General features: G+C 37.2%; 1 protein-coding gene across 8 annotated transcripts in view; it reads right to left on the reverse strand.

The window, feature by feature from the left end:
- PTPRK (protein tyrosine phosphatase receptor type K) overlaps nt 1-24,935 on the reverse strand; it is a 325,563-nt gene that overhangs the window by 160,588 nt on the left and 140,040 nt on the right. For all 8 annotated transcript variants that reach the window (XM_032184622.1, XM_032184624.1, XM_032184619.1 and 5 more), the window contains exon 6: nt 16,299-16,592. In XM_032184622.1, coding sequence (XP_032040513.1) covers nt 16,299-16,592 — 294 coding nt within the window. The remainder of the gene's footprint in view (nt 1-16,298; nt 16,593-24,935) is intronic.

The following is a 24,935-nucleotide window of genomic DNA, read 5'->3' on the forward strand; positions in this document are numbered from 1 at the left end:
TTTTATAGTTATGCTTTACAAAACAAACTAGTTCTAAAAGATGCGTTTAATAATCTGCAGCAAGAACAACTGAACTACCGATTTAAAAAAAAAAAAAAGAATAAATAGAAAAGATTACATTGGTATCTATAAAAATTTTAAAACTTGTAGCAACTCTTTATTCATTAAAAATCAAACAGCAGACAGAATGCTACCAGCAATTAATTTTCGGCACGGCTTGCGCTATCATTTCAAGGTCAGGTTGCACTGGCCATGCCTCAGTGGGAGCTTGGTTTCAAGGAGATCACTGAACACTGCTCATGAGGGAAACATCATTAAACATGTACTTGGAAAACTGAAATTACTTACTATATCAACAACTGAAAAATTGCTATCCTGCCTCGACTCATTTACCCTCCAGACGGAAGCAGATGCCATTCAGTAAGTGTTCATGAGCTACCCAGGTACACCCATGGAATACATAAGCCTCCCCATAATAAAAGTTTGACCTTCTGACCACAGATTTGCAGATTGGTTCAATCCCAAAGATGCCAGATGGGAACACAAACCCAGTGTCATCTAAATATGACCAATACTTCTGGGAAAGATTGAAAGCAAAACACCTAAAAGCCAAATTATGAATTAAGCAGGGAATTGGGGGAGGAAAAATGGCAGTTACTCTTGGCTTCAGCAGAGAGAGGTCAGCAGAAATCTTGGCACAAAGGATTACTACAACACGTGTATAACAAAAGGAAATCTGGTCTCTTCAATATCAGAAACTGTGGTATCTGGTAAACTGTGATGCACTCATGCCACAAGCGTATCTTCCATTGCTAGCAATTCCCTTAAGCTTTCTCCAAAATCCTTTCTTATAAACCTTAATAAGATCTTTTAAAAAACAAACAAAAAAAAGAATGTTCCTTCCCTCCCAAACTTCAATCAAAACATATCTCAAAATTTATTTCTTGGATGCTTATAAACTTTTTTCTAACTTCCAAACTACATTTATAATCAATACAATTACTTTATTTTTTTATTTTACTTCTAATTTAATTCTTGTGATACAATTGTTAAACTAATAGCTTTTTCTCATGCCACAATCCATCCTTATAACAAAATGTTTCTAAATAATCAGGTGAGTTTGGGTTGCTACAGGCACCCAGGTAGCTGGTGTAATTTACGTACTACATTCTCATGATCGATTAAGACCAACATATAGAAATGACCATTTGGAAAATGCATGGAGAATAAACTGCTCCATCTTTACAAATTATAGCTGGCAGGAACACACAGTTTTGTCTATTTTTTCAACTTCAAAAATACGGCAGGTACGGATTTCTTTCCTTCATATCTATTGTAAAAAATGGGGAAATAAAATGGTTCTAACCATCTCTTTCATTATTAAAGATATTATAACGATATACAGAAAAATATTCCCATGAGCTGAAACCAAATTCTATTTTTTACAAAACTATCAGAATATTTTCTTGAAACTGATACATATTTCATTATAAACATGCACATCTATGTGTTTTAGTATGTATACGGGCATTTGAAAACAACAGTTTATCTATTTCTTTCAAATCTTTTTGCAGAAAAGATTTCCAGTAACACCTATGTACAGTACGAATGGTGATGGATATTCACAAGCTATTGCTGAATGCAATCAGGGACCACAAGATCTCAATTCAACACTGAAGTCCAAAGATAGATCTTTTCCTGTTCTTGAAGACAGCAGAGGTCTGCCTTTTTTATTTTTATTTTTTAACTTTTAGTTCTTTTTATTTTTTTTTTAATTTTAAAGCAGCTAAGCAAGAATGACAGATTTTGAAATAATACTTAACATGTATTGTTTCAAAATCTACTATATGGTGTAATTAACATGACTCAACTGTTCACATTGATTCTTCTGCCCATGCCTCAGACAATTTCCATACAAAAGGCAGATGCCTACCCGTTATTCTGCCTACCTCTTGTTGCCACATGCAACCAATTTCCTTACCCATGCTTTAGGGAAAAGCATCTTCCTGTCTATGCCTGCTACTCAGTTAGAGCAGTGTCTGCCAGACCTCCAGCTGCACAAGAACAAGTATTTGCAAAGTTGGTTCTCACATCCTGCAGTGCCTTCATACTTTCCCGAACAGTGAATGTTGGCTGCTACAGCTGGGTTTCAACCATGATCTTCTCTGCTCCCTTCAACCCACATGAGCTTTTACCCTGTGCATCCCGAAGGACCTGTGAAGCCAGGAGCAGCTGCCTTGCATTAGTGAGCTCATAAAGAAAGAAACAGAGTCCATCACCATGCCACACAACTGCAGCTGTGTGTTCTTTGCCTAGTAGCACCTGGTAGAGAGGAGCTTTAGTAGCTAATGTGAGGGGTAAACTCTATTAAATAGTTAATTCCTAAGAAAATCTAAGAGACAGTGGTAAGCATTTCAAGACTTCTTTCTCTCCCTCTGTTTTTATTTTAATAGGAAACACTGTCCTCTCATCTAATGACTTCTGATGATGCTGACATAGTAGAGGATGTGGAGAAAGGGTTTTGGTATGAAAATACTGTCCTCGTGAATTCTGAGATTTGCTCTGTCCATGTGTAACTGTTGAGGGAGCAGAAGGATTCTTCAGACAAAGCCAAAGGGCTGAAGGCCAGCAGCTACAGAGGATGCATTCTGTTAAATCTTAGTACATACACAGCACTGCTACCAGCACAAATCCAGAGGGTGATGTTTGCTAGAAAGAAGCTGACTTAAAGATTCTCTATCAGTACTACTAAAACACTAACAGAAGTCATAGGGATTGACAAGGTGTATGCTGGCTATGCAAGTCCAAAAAACAAGAAGTCACAGGGAAACAAACTTGGTAATGGCTGGCTTTACATTCAAGATCTAAGACGGGAATGAGCTGTCATTAACAAAAAAATCTCCGTAGACTCCTCAAATTTGCCAAGGCTACTTGTTCAGAAGTGATTTAGCTTACTAAACAAAGGTGAAGCCTTCTGCATAGAAACCCACTAAACATGCTTTAACTTACCTAATAAATGTCAGTCACATAGCAATACTCTAAAATTTGCAAACTCAAGCAATTTAAGTTTTTGCATGTTTTATGCATTTTAAGGCAAATAATTCTCTTTTAAATGTCAAAATGCATTTTAGATTAATTTTCTTTTCCTCTCGCTGCGAGCAGAAACTTTCAAGTGAAAGAATTTGAAGGACTTTCTTGTCTGTTGTTGCTTATAGTAAATTAAATGCACAAAAGCATAATACAGCAAGAGAGCAAAATCAAGTATTCAAAAGTTAAGAAATGCGACCTTTGAGATATCAATAACAAGCTTAATTCAATTTCCTTATGCATAAGCACTGTGATATTATGTTTAAACATGATTTTCCTTAAGGAAGCATGGAAAAATCTATGGGAAGCATGGAAAAATCTATGCAGCACAGGCTGAAAAAAAAAAAAAAGGCAAGAAATACAACTCTACCTATCTTAGCTGTATCAATTTAATACAGTTTTAAAATAATCAAACTAGATGGCACAAGACCTATCAAAGAACACACAGCTGCAGGAAATAAAAAAAAAAAAAAAAAAAGTGTGTCTTGTCACATGAGTCCTCATACACATTTTGTACATGGAAGCTCACAGTCCACTAGGCATTCATTAGAAAACAGTTCTGAAAGTTTTGCCTGGCCAATAAGCTACTGGTTTTCTCATAATACCAGCTTCACAACTTACTGTTTGATTCAGTATGTGCTAGGGTAGCTCATCTACCTATTAGGATAACACCACTGTTATCCTAACTCTTGCAATTGTAGCTGAGAAATTATACTACTGGCTTTAAAATGAAGAGAACAGAAATACATAAACATACATACAAAATAGAATTATTACAAAAGTGATTCAGGTTTTGCATAAGACTTTGATGTTTTAAAATTTTGCTTGTATCTGATTAAGATTGAATATTTTGAATTTTTAGATCCTTCAGCTATAGGAGTAGTGGTTTGTTCCATCAGGCCATAAGTTAACAAAAAGAAGCAAGTTCCTGGATGGCACTGACTCACTGGAGGATTTCTATCCCCTTCCCTTCCCCCCTTCCCTTCCCCCCTTCCCCCCCTCCCCATCTTTTTTTTCTTACTGCAAATAAATGCAATCCCTTATTTTCACAGATGATCCTGAATACTGATTTTCTCTCTCCTTACACATACAGAAATGTAACAGTTGTATCATGAGTATCTAATATTTCAGAATTAAAGCATGTTTACTGTACTTATATGTACTTCATCAACATGCAGAATATCATAACTCAAGTGAATACAGTCAATCAAAGGCAGAATTTGATTGATGCAGAAAATGTAGAGCCTCTCTATCAGCTATTGCAAGAATATGTTCCTGCTGAGAAGTTTGTTCATTTGTTTGTTTGAAAAAACATGAAATTCTGCCATAAAAAACAGAGCACACAGCACACAGACACACCGCTGGGAAGACAGGAACAGGCATGACTGCCTCTCTCCAAACAATTCTGGGAATTAGCACATACCTAACAGGCTACTCAGTTCAGGTTGAAGAGCAGACTCCAAAAGAGTAACCAGTTCGAAGAAGGGGTCGACGTTTTCCTAGTCTACAATAAGGCTACCAAAATCAAAGCTTCTCTCTTTTAGCATTTTCTAGACACCACTGCAGCCAGCTTCAAAGGAAACTGGATAACTATTTCCCCTTTTCAGTCAGTATACAAAGCCCATTCAGTATATATTAGCAGAGCTCCAGCAGAGAAACAACTTGACAAGTTAGAAGCTGTAGCAATATGTGTCAAAGAGATTGAATTCCACTTTCATATTAGTACAGAAGAAGACAGTGCATGATTATTGCTTGGAGCATGTGGTTGTTTAGGGGATAATGCTAGCACCTTAACACTGAGAAGTAATGGAAATTGTCTGTCTTGTTCTCATTCTTTCTGAGACAGTCACTTGTGATATGTCTTGTTACACTGCCAGGTCATTTCTCTCTTCAGGCTCCTTAAATATCACCTGTCCAAGTTGACAATACATCTCTCAAACGATGACATTATGCTTTGTCCCTTGCTAAATAGCTAGACACTCACTTTACAAAGCATGAAAAGTTACACTTTCCTTGCAGAAATTAAAACGTTACAGGACAAGCACTGTGTTAGAGCTCTGCTTCCTAGTGCTTCCCCTCTGCACAGGGATGCTCAAGCCCCCACGGCTCAAGATGGGGGCTTGAGCAGCCTAGCTTCATGTCCTCCTGTCATGGCTAAATTCAAAGAGGTGGATTCATAATATATTAAAATGTTTAAAAAAAAAAAAAAAAAAGCATGGGCAATGACTTTCACATACTTTTAATATAGAAGATGAACTGCTTTGAGTACCCATTTTTTTCCTCACCACCAATTATTCTGTGCAGAAAACAACTTGGCAACTTCCTGCTCCAAATAATAGACCTTCAGCACCTGAGGTGAAAGAGTTTCTTCCATGAGATGCCAGTGCTATGTAATACTTAACCCTCACTACAAGCCCATACCAACCTGAGTAAGGCACAGGAGGAAACACCAAACGAAGGACAGTAGGTGACTTAAAAACAGTTTTTCCCTATCCAAGGTTGAAACACCATATTATAAAGGCTACATGTTTTTTTGGCAGTTGTTGTTCTTTATTACAACTGCTGCAAATTTGTCTCCAACCCTGAGTTATTATTTGTACAGGCAGATGGAAGCATGCCCATAATACCCGAGAGCCTTAGAAGAGGGCCATGGGTGCAGGATGGTTGCTCTTTGGAGGCTGGAAAAAGCACACAAATGAGCATGTGTATTTACACTGACAGAATAGATAAAGCCTCCAAAAGATTAATTTAGGAGAATAAAGCATATAACAGAAGCACCTGACATTTTCTGATTTAAGCCTGTCTACAAGGCAGATTTTCTGACTGCACCAGAAGGAGCAGATGGTTTCCACCACAGAACCTGATTGGTGTGCACTGCAGTAGCCTAGCTGGAACTCCACACCTTGGAACCAAAAGCAAATGTACTCTCAAGAGATCTTTAAATCACCTGGAGTCATCACAGAAGTCATTACACAGACTAAGAACTCCCACCTTAAACTTGCAAAATCCCTTCTTAAGCACTGAGACAGTAAGGTGATTTGTGACGGCAATATTGAAGTGTAGTAGCACTTCTGGGCCCACTGTGGGAATCGGATCAAATTAACACAGGGAAAAACTAAGTTTGAGAACTGACTTTATTTAAAGCACACAATAACTAGTAAATTCAGGACTAAATAATTCACAGTAAGACATAAAGATCATGGTTATATATGTTTATTGATTTCTATATAACTTTATTGTTGTATATGTATTTTTTTCCTCATTGTATAAACTATGAGTACATGCTCTGAATATGCCCATCAGGAAAATGACAATGAAAAATGTCCACCATCTTAACTTGTCTTTAGTATGCAGCCACTACTCTTTCCAGTAACAGCTAGACAAGGTATGTCCTATCTGAGAAACTTTTTTCTTTTGTGTATAGGTTCTTATGCTATATTCAGTACCATATGATCTATGAGCTATACAACATGAATAACTTCTAGGACATATTTTTCATTCTCTCATCTATTCCTTAAGATAGAAGCATCCATAATTTTGCTTTCTAATTTAAATTTTGTTTCATGGTTGAAGGGAAGGAAGACACAGGTTTTGGAGGGTTTCCAAAAAGCTGAGCAATACAAAAAGAAAACACGGGAATGGCAACCTAAGAAGTCTTAGAGGTGAAGTAGCACACACACAAGGAACATGTTCAAATATCATGATCCTTAATTATGGCCATTCAGTGGGTAAGACACAAGTAATAAGACAGCCAAAAAAAAAAATAAATTCAGAACAAAACATTAAGTTCAGGAATAAATTGATCTCCATTCATTTCTACACAATATTATTGCTGTATCCTTCCCCGTCTCCCCACCCCATCCTTCACTGTATCCAACAAACACCAAGAGTGGATTGTTCATGGACACACACAAAGTTGTTCACACTAAGAGCTGAAAGCAGAGATCTTCCTTTTCAAGGGGGTTCCCTCCACAGGACCATAAAATTGCATCAGTAACAAAATTTGTTACTGAATTAATAAGAATTTATTCTCCAAAGTCTGATCTTCATTGTACTAAATCTGATTAGATACTATTTATTTGAGGAAAACATTCTGACAGAGAAAACCAAGATCTTGTTGCAGCAAACACAAAGTAAGAGAAGTGTTTGCTCTAAAATAAATAAATAAATAAATAAATAAATAAATAAAATCACAAGGTAAATGAGCTTGACAGCAATTGCTGCAGAAACATGCATATTAACCCCACTTTCCAAATGGCACCAAGACACAGTGTTAACCAATTTGTCAAAGGTGACAAAACAGCCACAAACAGAAAGCTGGTTTCTGGAATTGCAGTTCAGTGCTATCTTCTAAGGTCATTACTTTAAGGAAATACAGTGTAGTTCATATAGTTGGCTTGTTTGTAATCATTTAACTGCTACAAGTTGTAAACTGGGAATGCAGCACATCGTATTCTCAGTGGGTGCCCAGGCTCTGACATTTCAGCCTAATTGGTAGAGTTCATTTGGCAGACAATAGAGGGCATGCTGTCAAATGTATTTTCACCAAACCCTCACAGTGACTACAACTCTACAACATAAAGGTAACAAACTGCAAAATGTGTGCTTATGGTACTGTTGGACTAAGTACCTGAAATGTTTGATTATCTAGATGATAATTAGTCACGTTGCCATTTCCAAGAGAAACGAAACAGGATAGCATGCTTTTTATCCAGTGGGGTTGAAGGAAAATTCAAGTATGTGGTTGAAACTACATGAGAAATCATTGCCTAAAATCATGCCTACATTTATATAAAAATAGTATTAATTCTGGGCACAACACACCTCCTTAGAAACAATTTTTCTTTCAGGACTCCAAGTTTCTGCCAGAAATGGGGATAAATGGTTTGGGTCAGAAGGAAACTAATTTGTCAAGCAATTTCAAATGTGCAACTTCAAAAACTTCAAAATGTTCTTCAACATTAAGGAAAGAGTTAAATTTTGCTCTGGTGTATGTAAGTCAGGGACTGCACGAGCTCTTTTCATAACTGTGCCCAGCTGACAGCCCTAACGCTCAAGTCCTAACCCCAAGTCCTGTCAGCCCCTGCTCAGTGACTGAGCTTCTCCTTCTCCTACTCTGTCATTACAGCCTACTTTATCGTTAATATACTACAGCTGACCTACTTGAAACATGGGTTAACAGCAGGCACTTCAAACCACTGTAAATTAGTAACCTGATTCTTTGCTATTTTTTTTTTTTTTAACCACTTTCACTATCTTTATAAATCACGTAGAACTGTGCCTGATATGACCCAAACAGAAATGCTTATTTAATTCATCCATAAAACTTGTTTTAGATATATCAGCCAGTTCTTCTCCATTTGAGTTGATTTTATTTTGGTTTCTTAATCAAAATGTTTTATATCAAATTAAATACATTACAGAAGAACAATCTTGCCTTTATTAACCAGATCTGTAATCTAATTTAAAAAAAATCAAGTTATACTGACAAGATCAGTATTCCATAAACCTGTTGACTGTCTCTAATTATATTACTTTCTTAATTCTTCATTAATCAACCCTTGTATTGGCAGTTCCATTATTCTGTTTAGAATTAAAGTCAAGATGACAAGGTTTTAATTAATTGGGTAATCCTGATCCTTTATGTCAGTATGTTTATTGTTATTGTTCAAGTCACCTGGAACCTTCCAAGACTGCTCTAGATTTTGATTTTTTTTTTTTTTTAAACAGCAAGTAAAACCAAGTAGCACTAATAGTCTTGTCAAGCTGTTTTAGGATTCTGGACCTATCGATCACCTGAGGTGCAACTTGACATCAGATGCTGCTTAATATGCTCTCAACCGATTATTACAATGGAAGCTATTTCATTATCATAGCGTTAAAAGCATCACCTGGTCCTGTCCCCATCCCTATGCCAGCAGGAAGGTTTACTGGGAAATAGAATTAAGTAAAATTCACTCACTTCTGCCTCACACAGTCTAGGTTCAAATTAGGAGGAAATAATTATGTTGCCCACAATTACAATGAAACAAAGTTGCAAAAAGAAAAAAAAAAAAAAAGTAAACAGGAATTAAACACAAAACAAAGATGCATCAAGCAGAATAAATCCCAAATAATCAATGTCAATAAGAAGCAGGGCTTTTGGGAAGCCTGTCCTAGCCTTAGCAGGATGTTAATCTGAACTTTATCAGGATCTCACACCAGCATGAATGACATGATATTTCTCTGTAATGGCTTTCAAGGAGAGAAGACCTACGGGGGAGAGGGAAAGAATAACGAATGCATCTAGGAAATCTCATCAGCATCCCTTCCCCCAACACATGCTGTTGGTACTCCTTTCCTCTTCAGCCCTTCCACAGTACCACTCCTGTCACTCGCAGCCCTTGCTACACACTGCACACTATTCTGCTAACAGTGCCAAAACCACAGGGAGAAATTAGTGTGCTTCCAAAACTGCACATTTAAGTGCCGCAATGGCCAGAACAACTTCTGAGACCTTATTTAAATTTTTCCATTCAATTTTAAATAGAATGATAAATGAAAGCATAATAATAGCTAGTCATATGTCATATAAAACCACAAGTGTAAAAAAAAAATCCAACAAGTTTATTATATTTAGGTATTTAAAAATTCTCAAACACTATGGAAGTAATACTACACTTTAACAGTTGACAGAGACCTTAATTATGAAAACTAACTAAATTAAAGTATCAAACACACTAATGAATCATATTCCAAAAAGGTATTTTTTTTCCACTTAAAATTAAAAATAGAAGTCACAGTTCAGAAAAGAGCTACAGTCTTCTGAAAGGGTAAGATTACACTAACCTGTAGTCATGCTCTTTGGGAGTGAGCACAGACCAAAAACCCGTGAATCTTAATCCCCAAACTTCAGAGATATTATTATCAGGCTCTGAGTTATCTGTCCTGGGCGCACCCACAGCATTTTCAAGTGCTGCAATATGAATTATTGCCCACGTCCACTCTTTTACAGCTGCAATGGATGCCGTGGATTAATGTTCTGCAATACATTTTCTTGCCACAGACTGTGCTCCTTTTGGAAGTGTGATCTACTGATGTGGATAAATTGCTACAGCGTTCATGCTGCAGCACTCTGCTTTGGGAAAAGCTGAGCAACAAAGTGAGGTGAGGCCGGGGATGGAGGAAACACTGGTAAGAAAACGGTACTCTGGGAGGCAACAACTGTTCCTTTTCCTCCCCCCAGCCAAGGCAGCCTACTCCATCACACAGTTGATGCCGTCTCCTAACCTCGTATCCTTCTCCAGAAAGAGATCCACGAGCTTTAACGGAAAGACTTCCCTCAGCTTCGTTGGAGTTTGTCAGCCAGCTTGGTCAAAACCACCAGCCTGGCCAGGACGCAACGCACAAATGACCAACAGCACGTCTCACTGTGGGTATCCTGGGAGGGACTTCAGAGGGCAGGCAAAGAGAGGTCTCTGCACACTGCAGCAGCTTTGAAAAGCAGGTGTCCAAGCTAGAGGAACCCACCAGCTGAGGTCTGCTACCCTAATCCTGGGTAGAGGCAGAAGATGATTTATTGCTGAATATGGCCCTATACAGTAAAGAACTTGCCATGAACAAGGTCACACCCTGAGAAATGCGGGAAGATATCAGTAAAACCTTTTCTCCAGTTAGTGTAGAGGGAAATTGCAGCTGCAACTAGCAAAGGAAAAAAAAAAAAAAAAAAAAGAAGAAGAAAAAGATACTAAGCAACACTGAATATAGCAAACACAAAAAGTTGAAAACTAATTTAGCAGAGGTCAGTGTCTGAACTTTCAGTTTAATGCCAATTCAACTGAGTCATCAGCATTGCACGCCTTTGAAAAAGAGGATACCATGCTTAATTTACACAATCTGACAAGAGCTTGGCTAGGCAGTCTGCCTGGTCTCCTGCTAGGTAACTCAGCTGCTCGGAGGCCCTTTCTTATGGATATAAGCATCATTAGGATTCTATATGTGGCAATCAGCACAATAAGCAGAGTACAGGTCGAACTTGCCAGCTGATGGTCCAACTCAGATAGCTGTTCTGCAGATGCTCTCTCAACAACCAGTATGTAATTCCGGCATTAAGTTCCTTACTTCAGACTCCATTGTTTAAATTAATTTCTCCATTGAAATGGAGAAATTTTTTTTCTCCAAAAAAAAAATTTCTCCATTGTTTAAATACTTTTTATTGTTTTTTTTTTTTTTTTTTCCCCTCCATACTATATCACAGCAAACTGGTAAACCTATAAGGAACAGGAGACTGGTGCATCTGGTATCTGCTAGTGAGATCTTAAATGTTTCCAATTACCACCTGGCCACAAGCCCAGAAACAGTCATGAGTGCCAAATATATTTTTAAAAAACAACAGCAACATATAAATAATGGTGTAATGTGGGCACTTCTGCAATGACAAATGAAAAATAATTTTTTAAAGTATCACATTTATCTAGAGTCAAGTTGTTCATCTTAGTTTATTCTAACAAAGTGTTCAACTTGTAAACAACCAAACCGTGAGTAATAAAAATATATACTTTAAGCACTCAGTGTATTTAGGCTCCTCTCAGCTACGCTGTAACTGTCTACCATAATGATATCTACTGTGAGGAAAAAAAAGTAAGGGTTTTGTTTGAAACCTGAAGATAGCTTGTTTTGTTATAAAGGTAAATATTTTTGCTATCCCCTTAACATTTTTTTTTCCCTTTTTAAATAGACAGTTTGAAATTATGCATTTTTCTGCACTTTTATTAGCTTTCAAAGACTGAAATAAGAATTTAAGATGCACTACTCCAGGAGACACAAATGAAGAACCCAGATTATACATTTAGTGCTGTATTTTCCAGAACCCATCTCTGATGTTGACTGTATCCAATTTTCCACTGCCTCACATACCAATACACTGAATTCTCATGGAGAGCACACAGCAAAAGCCATAAATCAAGCTCCCTGCCTTCAACTCTCCACCTCCATGCTGACTGTGTAAAAGGCAAACAGCATTACCTAAAGTAGTACTGTACACATCCCACACTGGCACAAGCAAATTTTATACTGCACTGCCCCTTTCTTTCATCTCATTCTAAAAAGCAAAATGAATTTATATGTAACAAGAACATTTTAACTCTCCAGATGGCCATGCTAAGCTGGCTTTTCAGTGTATCCCCATGTTCTTTTTTTTTTTTTTTTGCTTGAGGGGATTCAGCAGCATCCTGCATTCTGTGTATTTTGTTTTCAAAATCACTGCATGTGAAAATTGTAAACAAGCACCCTGTGCTTGAAGCAGAGGGACAGAAAGCACCCCAGATCCTGAGCCTCCAGCCGCAGGCAAATCACAGGGTAGTAGTGTACCATGGAACCAGCATCGAGATCCCATCAGTGCCTGCAGGCCGACTGCTACCGATAGCGACGTCTTGGTGACTGATAACTGCTGTGAACAACAGCACAATAACGATAATAATAAAAGTCAATACGTATCATTCCATTTGCAGCTCTAATAATGCTGGAAGCATAAAGCTACCTCTCGCCCCCTTCTTCATTTTATTAACTAAAGCAAATAATGCAGGCAACAGTTTACTGAAATCAAAACATTTGAGGTGGGAAAATTAAAAAAATAATAATGATGCAAACACACAGGACTTTCCCCCAACTGCTCTACAATTCTTCATGTTTTACTGAAAATCACACCCTTGCACTGAACTTCAGTAAAGCAGGAGGAGTGAGCAATTCTTCTGTGTACATATATTAAGCCCTGGACAGACTGAACTATTGACCTCCTTTGCTACTAAAATATCAGTTAATCATAAAACTGAGCTGTTAGCCGTTGCTCAGAAGCAGCAGCCAACATGACAGAATAACTTCTAACTTACAGTTGATAAAGCTGCCTATGCAGACAATTTTAGATTACAACATATTTTCTACAACCCCTCAAAGGAAATGCAATCACAACTCACACAATATACTCATAAATAAATAAATAAATAAATAAAACAAAACAGCCACAGAAAGCCACTTTAGGATTACGTGCAATAAGTGCTATGCTTTGGTTTTAAAATGCTTGAGAAGTGAATAATCTGAGCAACAATAGTGGTTAAGAGGTGCAGACACATAACTAGTTAGCCTGGGTGCACCATGAGGTGCCATAGGAAGCATCAGCAGCTCCTGAGCATTTCTGCCTAAGCAGATGCACCTGGGCACACAACTGTGCTCAGCACAGAATTCAGCTGTGCTTGAAATGGAAATACAAGGACTACACCTGGCCCTTAAGGAGGGGAATGGCAAAAAAATAATGTTTTGCCTAATGTGTTTAAGGCTCACTTCAGTTATTTCAAGGCACTCCTTGGTTTCATATATTCGATTGCTCAGCACTCTCTTTAACTGCATATATACAAATGCAAGCTGACAGAAATATCATGCAAGTTTTCTAGCAAAATGCATTCACATAGCTTCAGGACAGGGAAGATTGCCTAGGAAATTCCAGTTAGAGAAACAGACTTCTGGTGGACTTTTAACTACTGGAAGAATTATGTCTTCATTAGAAAACAATTTTGTTTAGCGTTATTGGAAACATTTACTGAACGAGTCACTAGATGCTGGTTTTGCTATGAGGAAGACAGACAATGATGTAAACACCTAATAATAAAAGTTCATGTCTGATACAGAGATAAGTACAGTCATTGCTCAAATGGTTTAGAAGCAGGATACATCTCCAGCAAAACACAGGCTAACCGATCAATAAATGTTATTACTAAATGTCATGAAATTATAAATACTGAATGAATTATGTGGAAAATCATTTTCAATCTTCATTCAAAAACAATGCTAATATTTACTTAGGTATCGAATAAACAGACAGCAGAATCCTAGCTTATTCCTACTGACGTGTCAGTGAGTTAGCTGTCACTGATTCTTGGAGTGTAAACACAAAAAACTCATCAGATCAATGTTCACTAACGTGTACTTCTTAATCTGTATAGAGAGCAGTCAAATTTCATGCTGAAAATTCATTTCTTTCCTGCCACTCCATTTGACACTGAGCAGATAATCAATTATAATTTGTTTCAGATTTTGAACTAATACTTACAAAACTTATGGAAAGATAAAATTGACATAGAAAACAGAGAAAAAAGAGACTATTTGTCTGAAGAATAAGAGATCTTGTCAGAAACAAGAATTAGGAATAATTGAAGAATCGCCAGAAAGAAGATATTGCTGCAGAGATGTCATCTAATACAGCACAGTAAATCACATGCCAGTCATGAGCACAAAACCAGTAGCAGAAGAGATTGCAGTGTTGACATTATTGGGCTTTACCTTTTCTGAAACATCTTCCCTTGGGAAGAGACTAATTTTTTTTTTTATAGTTTGCCTTTTAAGAGAAAACTATTGTTAAAAAAAATCTTATCAATTTGGGTTTGCAATTATGAAAGAACACTGTGGAAAAGGAATGCCTGCCTGCATTTTTCAGATGAGTGAGAAGGCAGCAGGATGATCTGACGTCCAACTCGATGCCCTGCATGACTCATCCCATGATGCTGGGCTGAATGCTCCAATCTCCACAAACCCTTGCTAACTCACCTTTTTCTAACTGAAACTGGTTAATAGTGAATTTAATTCACCTGTACTTTTATAGAATAACTAGTCTTAATCAAGGTAAACAGATAGAAATCTTACTAGAATAATATTTCCATGAAAGTCCAATTTTTTAAATTTTTTTTTTAAACATCCGGTTCATTTCAGAGTAGATTGAGTTTAAAATTCATCTCAAACCTATGTTTTGGTGCCTTATATTTAACTTTTATTAAAAAAATAAATAAATTAATAAGAAGCACGACACCATCACATACCACAGTACGTTGTTTCCCTTACATCACTTCTAAAAATACATCATGTCTTACACAAACCATGACCTCCTTTCTTTTCCTTTCCAATTAGAAAGCTTTGATCTGCCACACACTGGGTAAATGGAATTCTATATTTCAAGTGCTGGGAAAAAGAAACTAAACATTTGAGATTTGTTCATCTTGGCTCAGTCTTTTTAAAATAGAAGCTGTTTTCCAATTTTTACTTTTTCAGAACACTGTCTAAAACAATTCAGTACCATATATCAATGCTTTAACCTTACTTAGATCTCAACAGCTGTCATCTTAACTGAGATGGACACAAATATCTTTTCACTTCACAGGAAAGACAGAGACTAAATTATAAATAAGATAACAAATTTCAAAAATGCCTTCAGTTTCATCTTGATCTGAGAGCTTACTCGTTAGAGGATAAAAAGAGCAGCGTGCCTCAGCTTCCGACTGTACTCTGCCCAATTTCAAAACAGACCTTCAAATTTTCATGGGATTCATACTTATTGACCTAGTCAACTTGAAGTATTAGCTTGTGATCCAGACATCGACCCCCTTTCTCAAGTAAAAGAAAAAAGGAATGCTCAGATGAGAACTTGAATAGCTGTCCATCTCAGGTCTGTGACAAATGCTTTAAGAACATTTTTATTTTATATATGCCTATGTATAAATGACATTTGGAAATCTGCGACTGCAGCTTTCATTTTTATTTTAATGCTGTTTTGATAGATGGTTATCAGCACCTTCAATAAATCTAAGAGTGCAAATTTTTGAATACTGTAAGTTAGGCCCTAAAAATCATGAGATAAGAAGAAAAAACACAATTTAGTTTTCTTTTACTTGCTTCCCAGTTTGATGTTCAAATCTGTAATTTTTCTATTCTACAACTATGAGAGATGAGCATTATCTTTCTTATAAAAGCTGAGATTAAAATAAATCTAAGTAGCTTTACAAGGAATGGTATATAAGAAAAGTTGGCATTGCTTAATCTTCTTGGGGCAAAAGAAAAGAAAGACTTCTTTTTTCAAGAGATTGTCCTTTCCACAAATGATGAGGTCTCCTTCCTTCCATGAGAAGTAGTTTTCTTCTTCTTTTTTTTTTTTTTTTTTTTTTTTTTTTTTTTTTTTAACCACCTACCTCTCATAGTTAGCATGCAGCAACCTAGACAGTGACCAGGAAAAGCAGGGGATGGAGCAAACCCACATTGGGATAATTTGCATTCCCAGACAGTTTGGGATCCAGTAAGTGCCAAAGAACCCTTAAGTTATGCAATAGGTAAATTAGAGCTAACAAGCCTACAAAACAATTAAGTAATTACATAAACAGCCTTTTTTTGTTCATTTTTTTCAAAGCAGCACTTACCTGCACACTTGGTTCTGGTGATGAGCGGTGGTCCTGGCTGTCCAGTCCCACCTTCGCCTGGTCTGGTGAGCAGGACCCGAATCTCATATTCAGTGTCCGGGTCCAAGTGCCAGAGTTTGTAGGTTGGTGCATTGACAGCATGGGTTTCGGTCCAGGTCCCAGATGTCATTCGGTACTCCACTTCTTTCAGAATAATGGGTCCATCACCAATGATTGAATTTGCATTCAGCTGAATTAGCAAGTATGTCGGCCCCACGCCCAGCAACTGTGGGGGTGCTATTGGCCGAGGCGGCTCTGTATGGGAGACAAAAAAAAAGTCAGTGCTAAAACAAAAGCTGGAAAAGCCATTAAGAGAAGGGCTCTTCCCATAGAAAGTTGTCAGATTTTAGTCAGCAAGGATTTAAAAATTTGAAAGCAAAATCAAACTGACATCAAGAGAAGAGCTGAGGAGGATTTCAGCTGATGGAAGCAAGTTGTGTGCTGCTGTTATCTGACCAACATTACTTTTTCCATTTGAACGTCTCAGTTTAAGACCCAAAAATCTTAATCTGATTTATATATTCCTATTTTATAACACATTTTCTGAAAAAATCTGGGTTCACGATCATTTATATAATTCTCTATGGCAATAATTTGAATTTCAGAAATAGAGTTTCTGACACATAACTGACTTCCTTTTATTGACAGAAGCCATGTACACACTACCCTTAAAGAAAAGGTTGCAATAGTTGATAACGCTGACCCTAAAAATCAGTATCACTGCACTTCATTTGAAGTCTGTCAGATGCAGTCAGGATGAAAGATACAGCTACCCATTACAGGCCTTCAGAATATTCAGCACTGAGCAAAACTGCAAAAACATATATCATTATTTTACTCCTAAATAGCTTACTGCTGACTTAGAAATTCAAAGAAGTAGGATGCTCATTGCCTTTTGTCTTCCTCTGTTCTAATCACCTTCCACCCAAACATTTCAAAATAGCGGCAAAGTGGAAAGGTAGCAACAGACCAAATGGGAAGGTGAGGTCTCCTTTACCCTGAGAAATGTGTACGTAAAGTAGCACAATGCCTAAGCATGATTTATTTTAAGAAACAATCACAAGCAACATGCACTTTTCTAATAAAATGAATCCACTGATAAACACGGAAGGTTCATTTTCATTCCAGATGGCTCATATTTCAACTAATTTGTTTCAGTTAATTAGGCAACAATGCTAAATTCAATGCACACAGGGGTTTCACACAGCAGCGATGCAGAAATAACAGCGTGGCAACTCTGAGCAGGTAGAGGGATCTCACAGCCAGTACATCAGAAATAACATTGAGCCCCAGACCAGAAGACTTCCCTAGGCCTGGGCCCTTCTGATCACTAATGTACCTGCACCTCTGCCCAAGAGAAGTTAGTACATGGAAACACTGCACATGTTCTGCCTCCAGGAATGACCCCATCAATGTCACTTAGCACGTGAAGAGTAATGATCAAGAAGGCTTGCAGCAGTTTCCCCTCCAGATACAACAATCAGCTCCCAACAGAGAATCTACCAGCTCTGCAAGTAACTGAGTTTCCTGCATTTTGCCACAAAATGATTTCTTGCAGGTTTTTTTTTTTTTTTTTTTTTTTTTTTTTTTAACATTATCTGCGTATCAACCCACTCAGTTTGGAGACAAGGAACTTGTGAATACACCATAATGGCCACAAGTGGATCTTGTTTTCTTCTGGAGTGAAAAGGTGAATACTCCAAGGTGTCCCAACTCCTGCTTCAGCATATACAAAACCCTGGAAAGTATCTCAATTAATTATTAACAAGTTTCACCCTGTTCTGGCAACAAAAGTGAGTATCAACTAATTCAGATCCCTACCTGCATCAAAGCTCAGAAATGCAACCAGGCTTAATGAGGGCAGTTTATTTGCTGTGGAACTAACACAGTAAATGTCAAACTAATGAATTCTAAGGTCAGTGTATATTACAGCAGAAAACATAAATGTTGATGAGCATGATACACTACCAGCTCCAAGTTATAAACCCCTAAAACATAAAGCTATGTTTAGAAGTATATACTTTGATTAAGAGCACGATTATTACAAATAAAACCTCACATTAATGAGACTAATATACCACTGCATATTAAATTTTTATGTTAAGAGGTAAAGCATATTCTTATATTAGCATATGCATTTTGTTTTTAAGCTCTTGAGGACAAGGAGACTTATTTATATAGTCTCTCCCTGTTCCAATAAATTATGCATGAATTTTAATCAGTTAGCAAATGAACAAGTAATTGTTCTGCAGCATTATTAATATTCTTCATAATACAATATACTATCAGAAGCAGAGGTGTGGTGCAACCAGAAATCCCAAAAGCACACTAAGTATCAACTGAAGCGTGCAATCCCAATATACCAGATAAACTTTTCTGATGTTACCCAATTAACTTCCTATTAATTATTCTCATTTGTTATTCTATAACCAGATCCATCAAATATTCTCCAATTATAATTTCAAATTACATAATTTCCCTTCGTATATACAGTAACTTGAAACTTTTATAGCTTAAAAATTACCATTAATAACTAAAAGACAGAACAAAGCCAGTATTAGTTTTGCTTACCATTTCCATGGCAACTATCTCACATACACAACACTACTCTATCAGTGGGGTTTTAAACACAATGTACATCCTTCAAGAAGTGATGTTGCTGTTTTTTTCACTCTAGTAATCTGGGTCTAGAAATAAACAACACAGTTTTGGAGTGTCTTAAGAAGACAGTTTGTCAAGACTGAAAAACCTCTTATACTAGGTATGGGAATAAAAAGAAGAAAAAAAAAAAAAAAAGAGGTAACCTCAAAGGAAAATCACTTTTGGAACTTTGGTCTGCTTTCTAAACAGCCTAAAATGTCTGCTTCAGTCCAGGAAAGTGAAAATGATGGAACCTGGATCAGAGGTAGCACTGCTGCAAGATGGAAGTATTAGCAAATCACTGCCCTACTCTCTGCCCTGCGTGGCTCTGGCTAGGCTGGCTGGCTGCAGATGGCCACTATGGAAAATGCTTCTGGGGACTTTCACTCACCCACCCTGGCAGTCAGACCATGCAACACAGTGGGCTCCTTCTGCCCTGGTCATTGCAACCAAATCAAAGAATCTTACCCTTAATTTCTGTCCACTCAACCCAACCAACTCCCCCAGTTATTATGAGCAGGTACTGAAGTATCTTGACAGCTAAGGCACAGGGTATTCCTAGTAAAGAGCTTTCACTGAGCTCAGTTCCACTTTTCCTGACCACGAACCTTCTCTGAACAGCCATAAGGACTCTAAACAATGTTTGACAAAACACATTTCAACCCATGGACAGCTTATTAACTCATCAGTAGAATCACAGTTTCCAGAGGTATTTAAAAACACAAATGCCAAACAGTATGAACAAAGACCTTGCACGGTGTGTTTTCTTCCTTTGATAAACCCAAACCTTAGAATCCCTTTTCCAGTGGGTCTGGTTTAATTACAAACTCACATTCTGACAATATTTTTAAGCCACTGCTTACAGGCAGTAAATCTGATGAAATCCCTTCCATTTTGCATGGCCACTAATATCTCTGCAAGACTATGTAAAAAGAGCACTTCTACATCTACAACATATTAAAGAAATGAAAGTATTTTTATGCATAGCATTTTGCAGTATTTGGACAGTTCTGCTTTTGACATAAAATGCCCACAGCTAAGTTAATCAAAAATTAAGACTGACATTTCATCAGTACAAAGTTCCCGTTCTGCTGAGCTACTAGCAGTACATTATGCTCACATCAGTATGTGTATGACATTATAGATTAAGCGTACTGTAATATGTAGGCACCAATGATTAGAATAAGCATGCAGCATCAACCCCAGCTCTAAGTCCTCCTACAGTTAAACTGTTGTGTCATACTCTTAATAAAAAATATTGTATGCAAATAATTACATATTTATTGACAGAAAAAAAAGCAAACAACCAAAAATGTCATGAGGGTTGTTAATATACTAACTAGTATACACGAAAACTCTCTACATTCCCAAGTAACACATGTGTACCATGTTGTTTAATATTATTTATTAAATAGTGGCAATAGGCTACATGCTCCTCCAATACTAAATACTGCTTACAGTTAAAATAAATGAAGACTTTTGTTAGTATCTTAGTGATAAGCATATACTGTTAGTAATCAATTCACAGCAGGAAAAAAATAAAATCAAGCCCAAATGGAATCCTAGTGGTTGTTCCATTCGGGAGGAAAAGTTGACACTGGATGCATTTTGATAAAATCCTACTTATTTACATGAAGTTATGTTTCTATCACAACAGATCACCTCCTTGCTCACAGTAGCAGGGTCTGGAGATAAGGGAGGGAAAGGCCTTCCCCACACAGTCCAAACATTGAAGACACGTCGATGCTTTCATTCTTGCAATTCTCCATTCCACATCCCCCTTACACAGAGCCTCCCCACACTAATATCCTGCAGGCTTCCTCTGCTCATGTGCTGGCTGTGCCTTTACTCTGGTGATGCCACGTCCAGTCTTCTTTGCCAAACAGCTTACACACAGCCATGCAGCTGGTATGATGATGGGCATCAATACTTTAACTCAATGCAAACAACAGGGATTAACCATAAAAAACTTAAGTTATACAATTACATCAGAACAAACTATTTGTTTATTAAATGAAGCCCAACATCAGGCTCATCCCTCCAGAAATTAAAATCGGTACGGCTTAACTACACCACAAAGTGACAAGAAAGTAAGTCAAAAGAATCCAAATTTCTTGCAAAATTTGTCACAATTCAAAGAAACAAGCAAACAGAAAAATCAACAGAAATACAGTTAATACAGGATGCTTCGTGCTACACACGGGCATGCTGCAGCAGAAGACCCAGAGCCAGAAGAACACATAGAAGCAGGCTGCCAATTCCCTGTGACAGCAACACTGCTTCGATGCTCTTTCTGCACTGGAAGATTACACACAGTTTTAGGATTCACACATTCTCAAGAAATATTGGAAAACTGAAGAACATGTTTCTTTAGAAGTTGGAGAAAATGTATGGAATTCAGCAGAAAGTACTAGCAGTCAAGTGCTTGCAGGGAAATATGGAATATACAATTCTTGGTCTTAAAAGCTGGTTAATCCAACAGGGAAAAAATAAAATTATAATAATAATAAAAAAAAATAGCAATAAGCAATGACCAAAAGCTTAAACTCAAATATGGTATTAAACCCCAAATTGAACAGTGAGCATAACAAGCGAAGAACAATAACTGGTGATATTGTAGGAAATTCTGCAGTCTCTGAGTGTTTTCTGTCAAGGCTGAATGATTTCTAATAAACTACACACTACAGAAAAAAATGGAAGACAATAACAATATATAAGTCTCCAAAAATTACAACTGAATGAAATTACACATTCATTAACTGGTCATAAAATGAGCTATGAAAAATTTAACTGTAAAAAAAAAAAAAAAAAAAAAAAAAAAAAAAAAAAAAAAGGAGAATTTCTGCAGAAACATTCTTTTATTTAAAAAAAAAAAAACATTCCATATGTGGCATGTATTTCCTATGAAAGAGAAATATTTTCATTGAACTTCCCCAAATGGTTATGAAGTACTGCTCTGTAAAAAAAAAATAAATAAAAAATCAGAATCTAAGAAAAAAATATTTTGGATTTATAGCTGGCTGTCTTCTAAACTGACAGCTGCCTGAGAAGATCTCTTGCCCTCAGTGCCAACAAACACTGCACTAACACTGCACCTTTACAAACAGAAGGCTTTGTCAAGTAGGGGGAGAAACATTACAGAAAGCAATACTTGCTTGATGAGAAAGTCTTCTACTCAGTTTGAAAACAAACAAAAAAAGCAGGGCACTGAGGGATCCCCAGCTGAAAGCACAGACCTGACCAACAGCAGAACTATCAACAAACTAAGAATCTCAGAAAACCAATAGATTTATTTTTAAATTTCCAACAAGATCTCAAGTTTTCACTTTCTCTGCATGACAGGCCACACTCACAACTCAGCCTGTCACCTACTTATACGTGCCATCCCTAGTGAGTAGTTAAGTCCTTAATGTTTTTGCTGTCTCACGCAGAAGACACAAAAAGCCCAACAGCCAGTGCAGCAGAGACTGCCCGGCACGCTGAAGACAGCAAGTTCGTTAGCGGCAGCTGAGTGCTCTGCCGAGCCGAGAAGAGATGCATCTGAAAAACATCAGAATAACTGAGCAGGCACACAAGCAAGCCTTCAGTTGCTCTGGTGTTGCCCATGGAACATGGAGAGGCTGGAGTGAAAGGCAGCTGCCGCACTCTCTTTTTTGCCCAAGGATTATACTCCTGTCTACCACCTTCCTACCTGAAAAGCCAGGCAGACTGTACTGGTTACACTCTCACAGCTCAACACAAGCTGCCACCACCCATCCAAATGTACCTTGGTCCTGTCCCACCCTGAAGGATACCCAGGCACGGTGGTGCCAGCCAGCACCAAGCCATGCTTTGGTCCTGAGCCTCACCTTGGAAGCCACCCTGGCAGTCAAAACCAGGCTTCAGCAGGATGAGCTCAGCGGTGGGCAGCATGTTACACAGACTGCAGGAGGGGACACTTGCTTAAAGCAGCTCAAACCACCAAAATAACTCACAGACACCTCAGAGGTTTTAAATCACTTCCTCTACTCAAAGACCAAATGCTAGTTGTAGATTCATACAATAAAAATCATGCCAGCTGCAAGCCCTCTGCAGGTTCCTCAAGCCTTGTAGATTCTTCAGGCTTTAAAGAATATTTCTCTAAGCCATTTTTTAACTTCTCTGTTCACAAAATCCTTTAGAACTTTTATAACTTTTTTTTTCCTCCCCCCAGTGGTCAAAAACTTCTTGCTCCATCAAATTAAACTAATTTTATCAAATGCTTTGTTTTTCTACTTTTTTTTTTCTTTTTCTTTTTCCCATGATCAAAAAGCTTATATTGCAAAGTGGACAACTTAGAGAAAGCAGTTACTTTGAGTTCCCACTGTTTATGCAGGTTAACAACATCTCCCGCCATAAATACCCTGAAGAGAAGGATGCAAAGATGTTGTTGGCAAATTACTGACTTTAACATACTATACCATAAAATGATTGAATTAAATCACATTGATTTTTTTTTTTTTTACAGGTAAATATTCAAAATCGCCACGAGTCTCCCTTTATATTTAAAAAAAAAAAAAAAATCAAAGAAAAAAAAATCAAAAGATAACTCAAAATTATCCCAGAGGCTGTCCTGTGACCAAGTGCTTCATGGAGAGACTTGAACAGTTTGTGATCTAGCATTCTGCCACAAAGCTCTTTTCTTTTTGCAAAGAAAAAAGCTTTTTTTCCTCCCATTTTCATCTAAACAATGTTTCTCATGCAATGTCTATGACTCTAGAAATATTCTCTCTGGGACTTTAAAACACAATTTATCACAACCGTCCATTATCTAGCACCAGTTGCTTGCCCTGAAGTTGATACCCAATACCTACAAAAAGTTAGCATTTAATTAAAAGTTAGTTGTCTGGAGCAAAAGAACTCATTCTGAGCAATAGTTCAGTGACTAGGTTGCATCAAGTGATTTACCCAACTCACCTAAGAGAGCCTGTAAGATCCTTTTCATTGCCTTTTCATTACTTGGAATTGAAAAACTGAAAAGGATCTATTTTAAACAAACATTCAAAATAAATATCTGTGACAGAGTAAGATTTGGGATATTACATATAGAATCAGTTAGCAAGGGAGAAACAACAAACAAATGAAGAACTGAACAGTGAGCTCACAAAACCAGGTTAGTTAGGATACTGACGTATTTCAATGTAATATCATCTTTAATTTTGAGGCTGCAAATGGCAATACTATGTCACACGTTCACCTTGAACGATTTCCTTTGGAGCACCTGCCTAATATATCACAATTATGTATTAAGTACCACAATGTCTGCAAGCTCATACAGCTGAAATGTATTTTATATAAGTGATGTATCAGTTACTGACCACCCGAAGTGCTGAAATAAGAATTATTTCAACAGTGGAAACTGCTAACTTCTGCATAGTGATTTCATATCCTATGCATCACTGTGCCATTTTATTCACCTTGATTTGAAACACCACTGCATTCATTTTATTATCTTCCTTTAAATAAAGGAACAGTGTGCAGCTTTAGCATTGTCAGCAGAAACTGTAAACAAGGTTAAGCTCATACTCAGCTTACACATAAAAAAAAAGTCTTTCTAAAAATTGGAGCATGTCATCCCTTTACACAACTTACCAACAGAACACATGCCTATTTATTGAATGATAGTAGGTCATGCTACTCTGGGAATCAATTAGAAGAGTACAGCATATTTTGTCAAAAAGATTGCATTGGGCTAAAGACATTCAGTACAATTCTGCCAGAAAAATGAATACACGTAAGAAAAACTAAGAAAAACTGGCACCTGTAATGAGAAGACATTTAAATCTTTTTTTTTTTTTTTTTTTTTTTTTTTTTTTTTTTTTTTTAAATCACTCAGTATAAATGAGTCAGCCATAGGGAATGTCTCAGGCAAAGACTTGATCACAATTACTTCATTATCCACATGTACCAGTAATTCCCTTGAGATCTCAACATTGATAT

Source organism: Aythya fuligula, chromosome 3 (genome assembly GCF_009819795.1).
Source record: "Aythya fuligula isolate bAytFul2 chromosome 3, bAytFul2.pri, whole genome shotgun sequence".
NCBI classification, from domain to species: Eukaryota; Metazoa; Chordata; class Aves; order Anseriformes; family Anatidae; genus Aythya; species Aythya fuligula.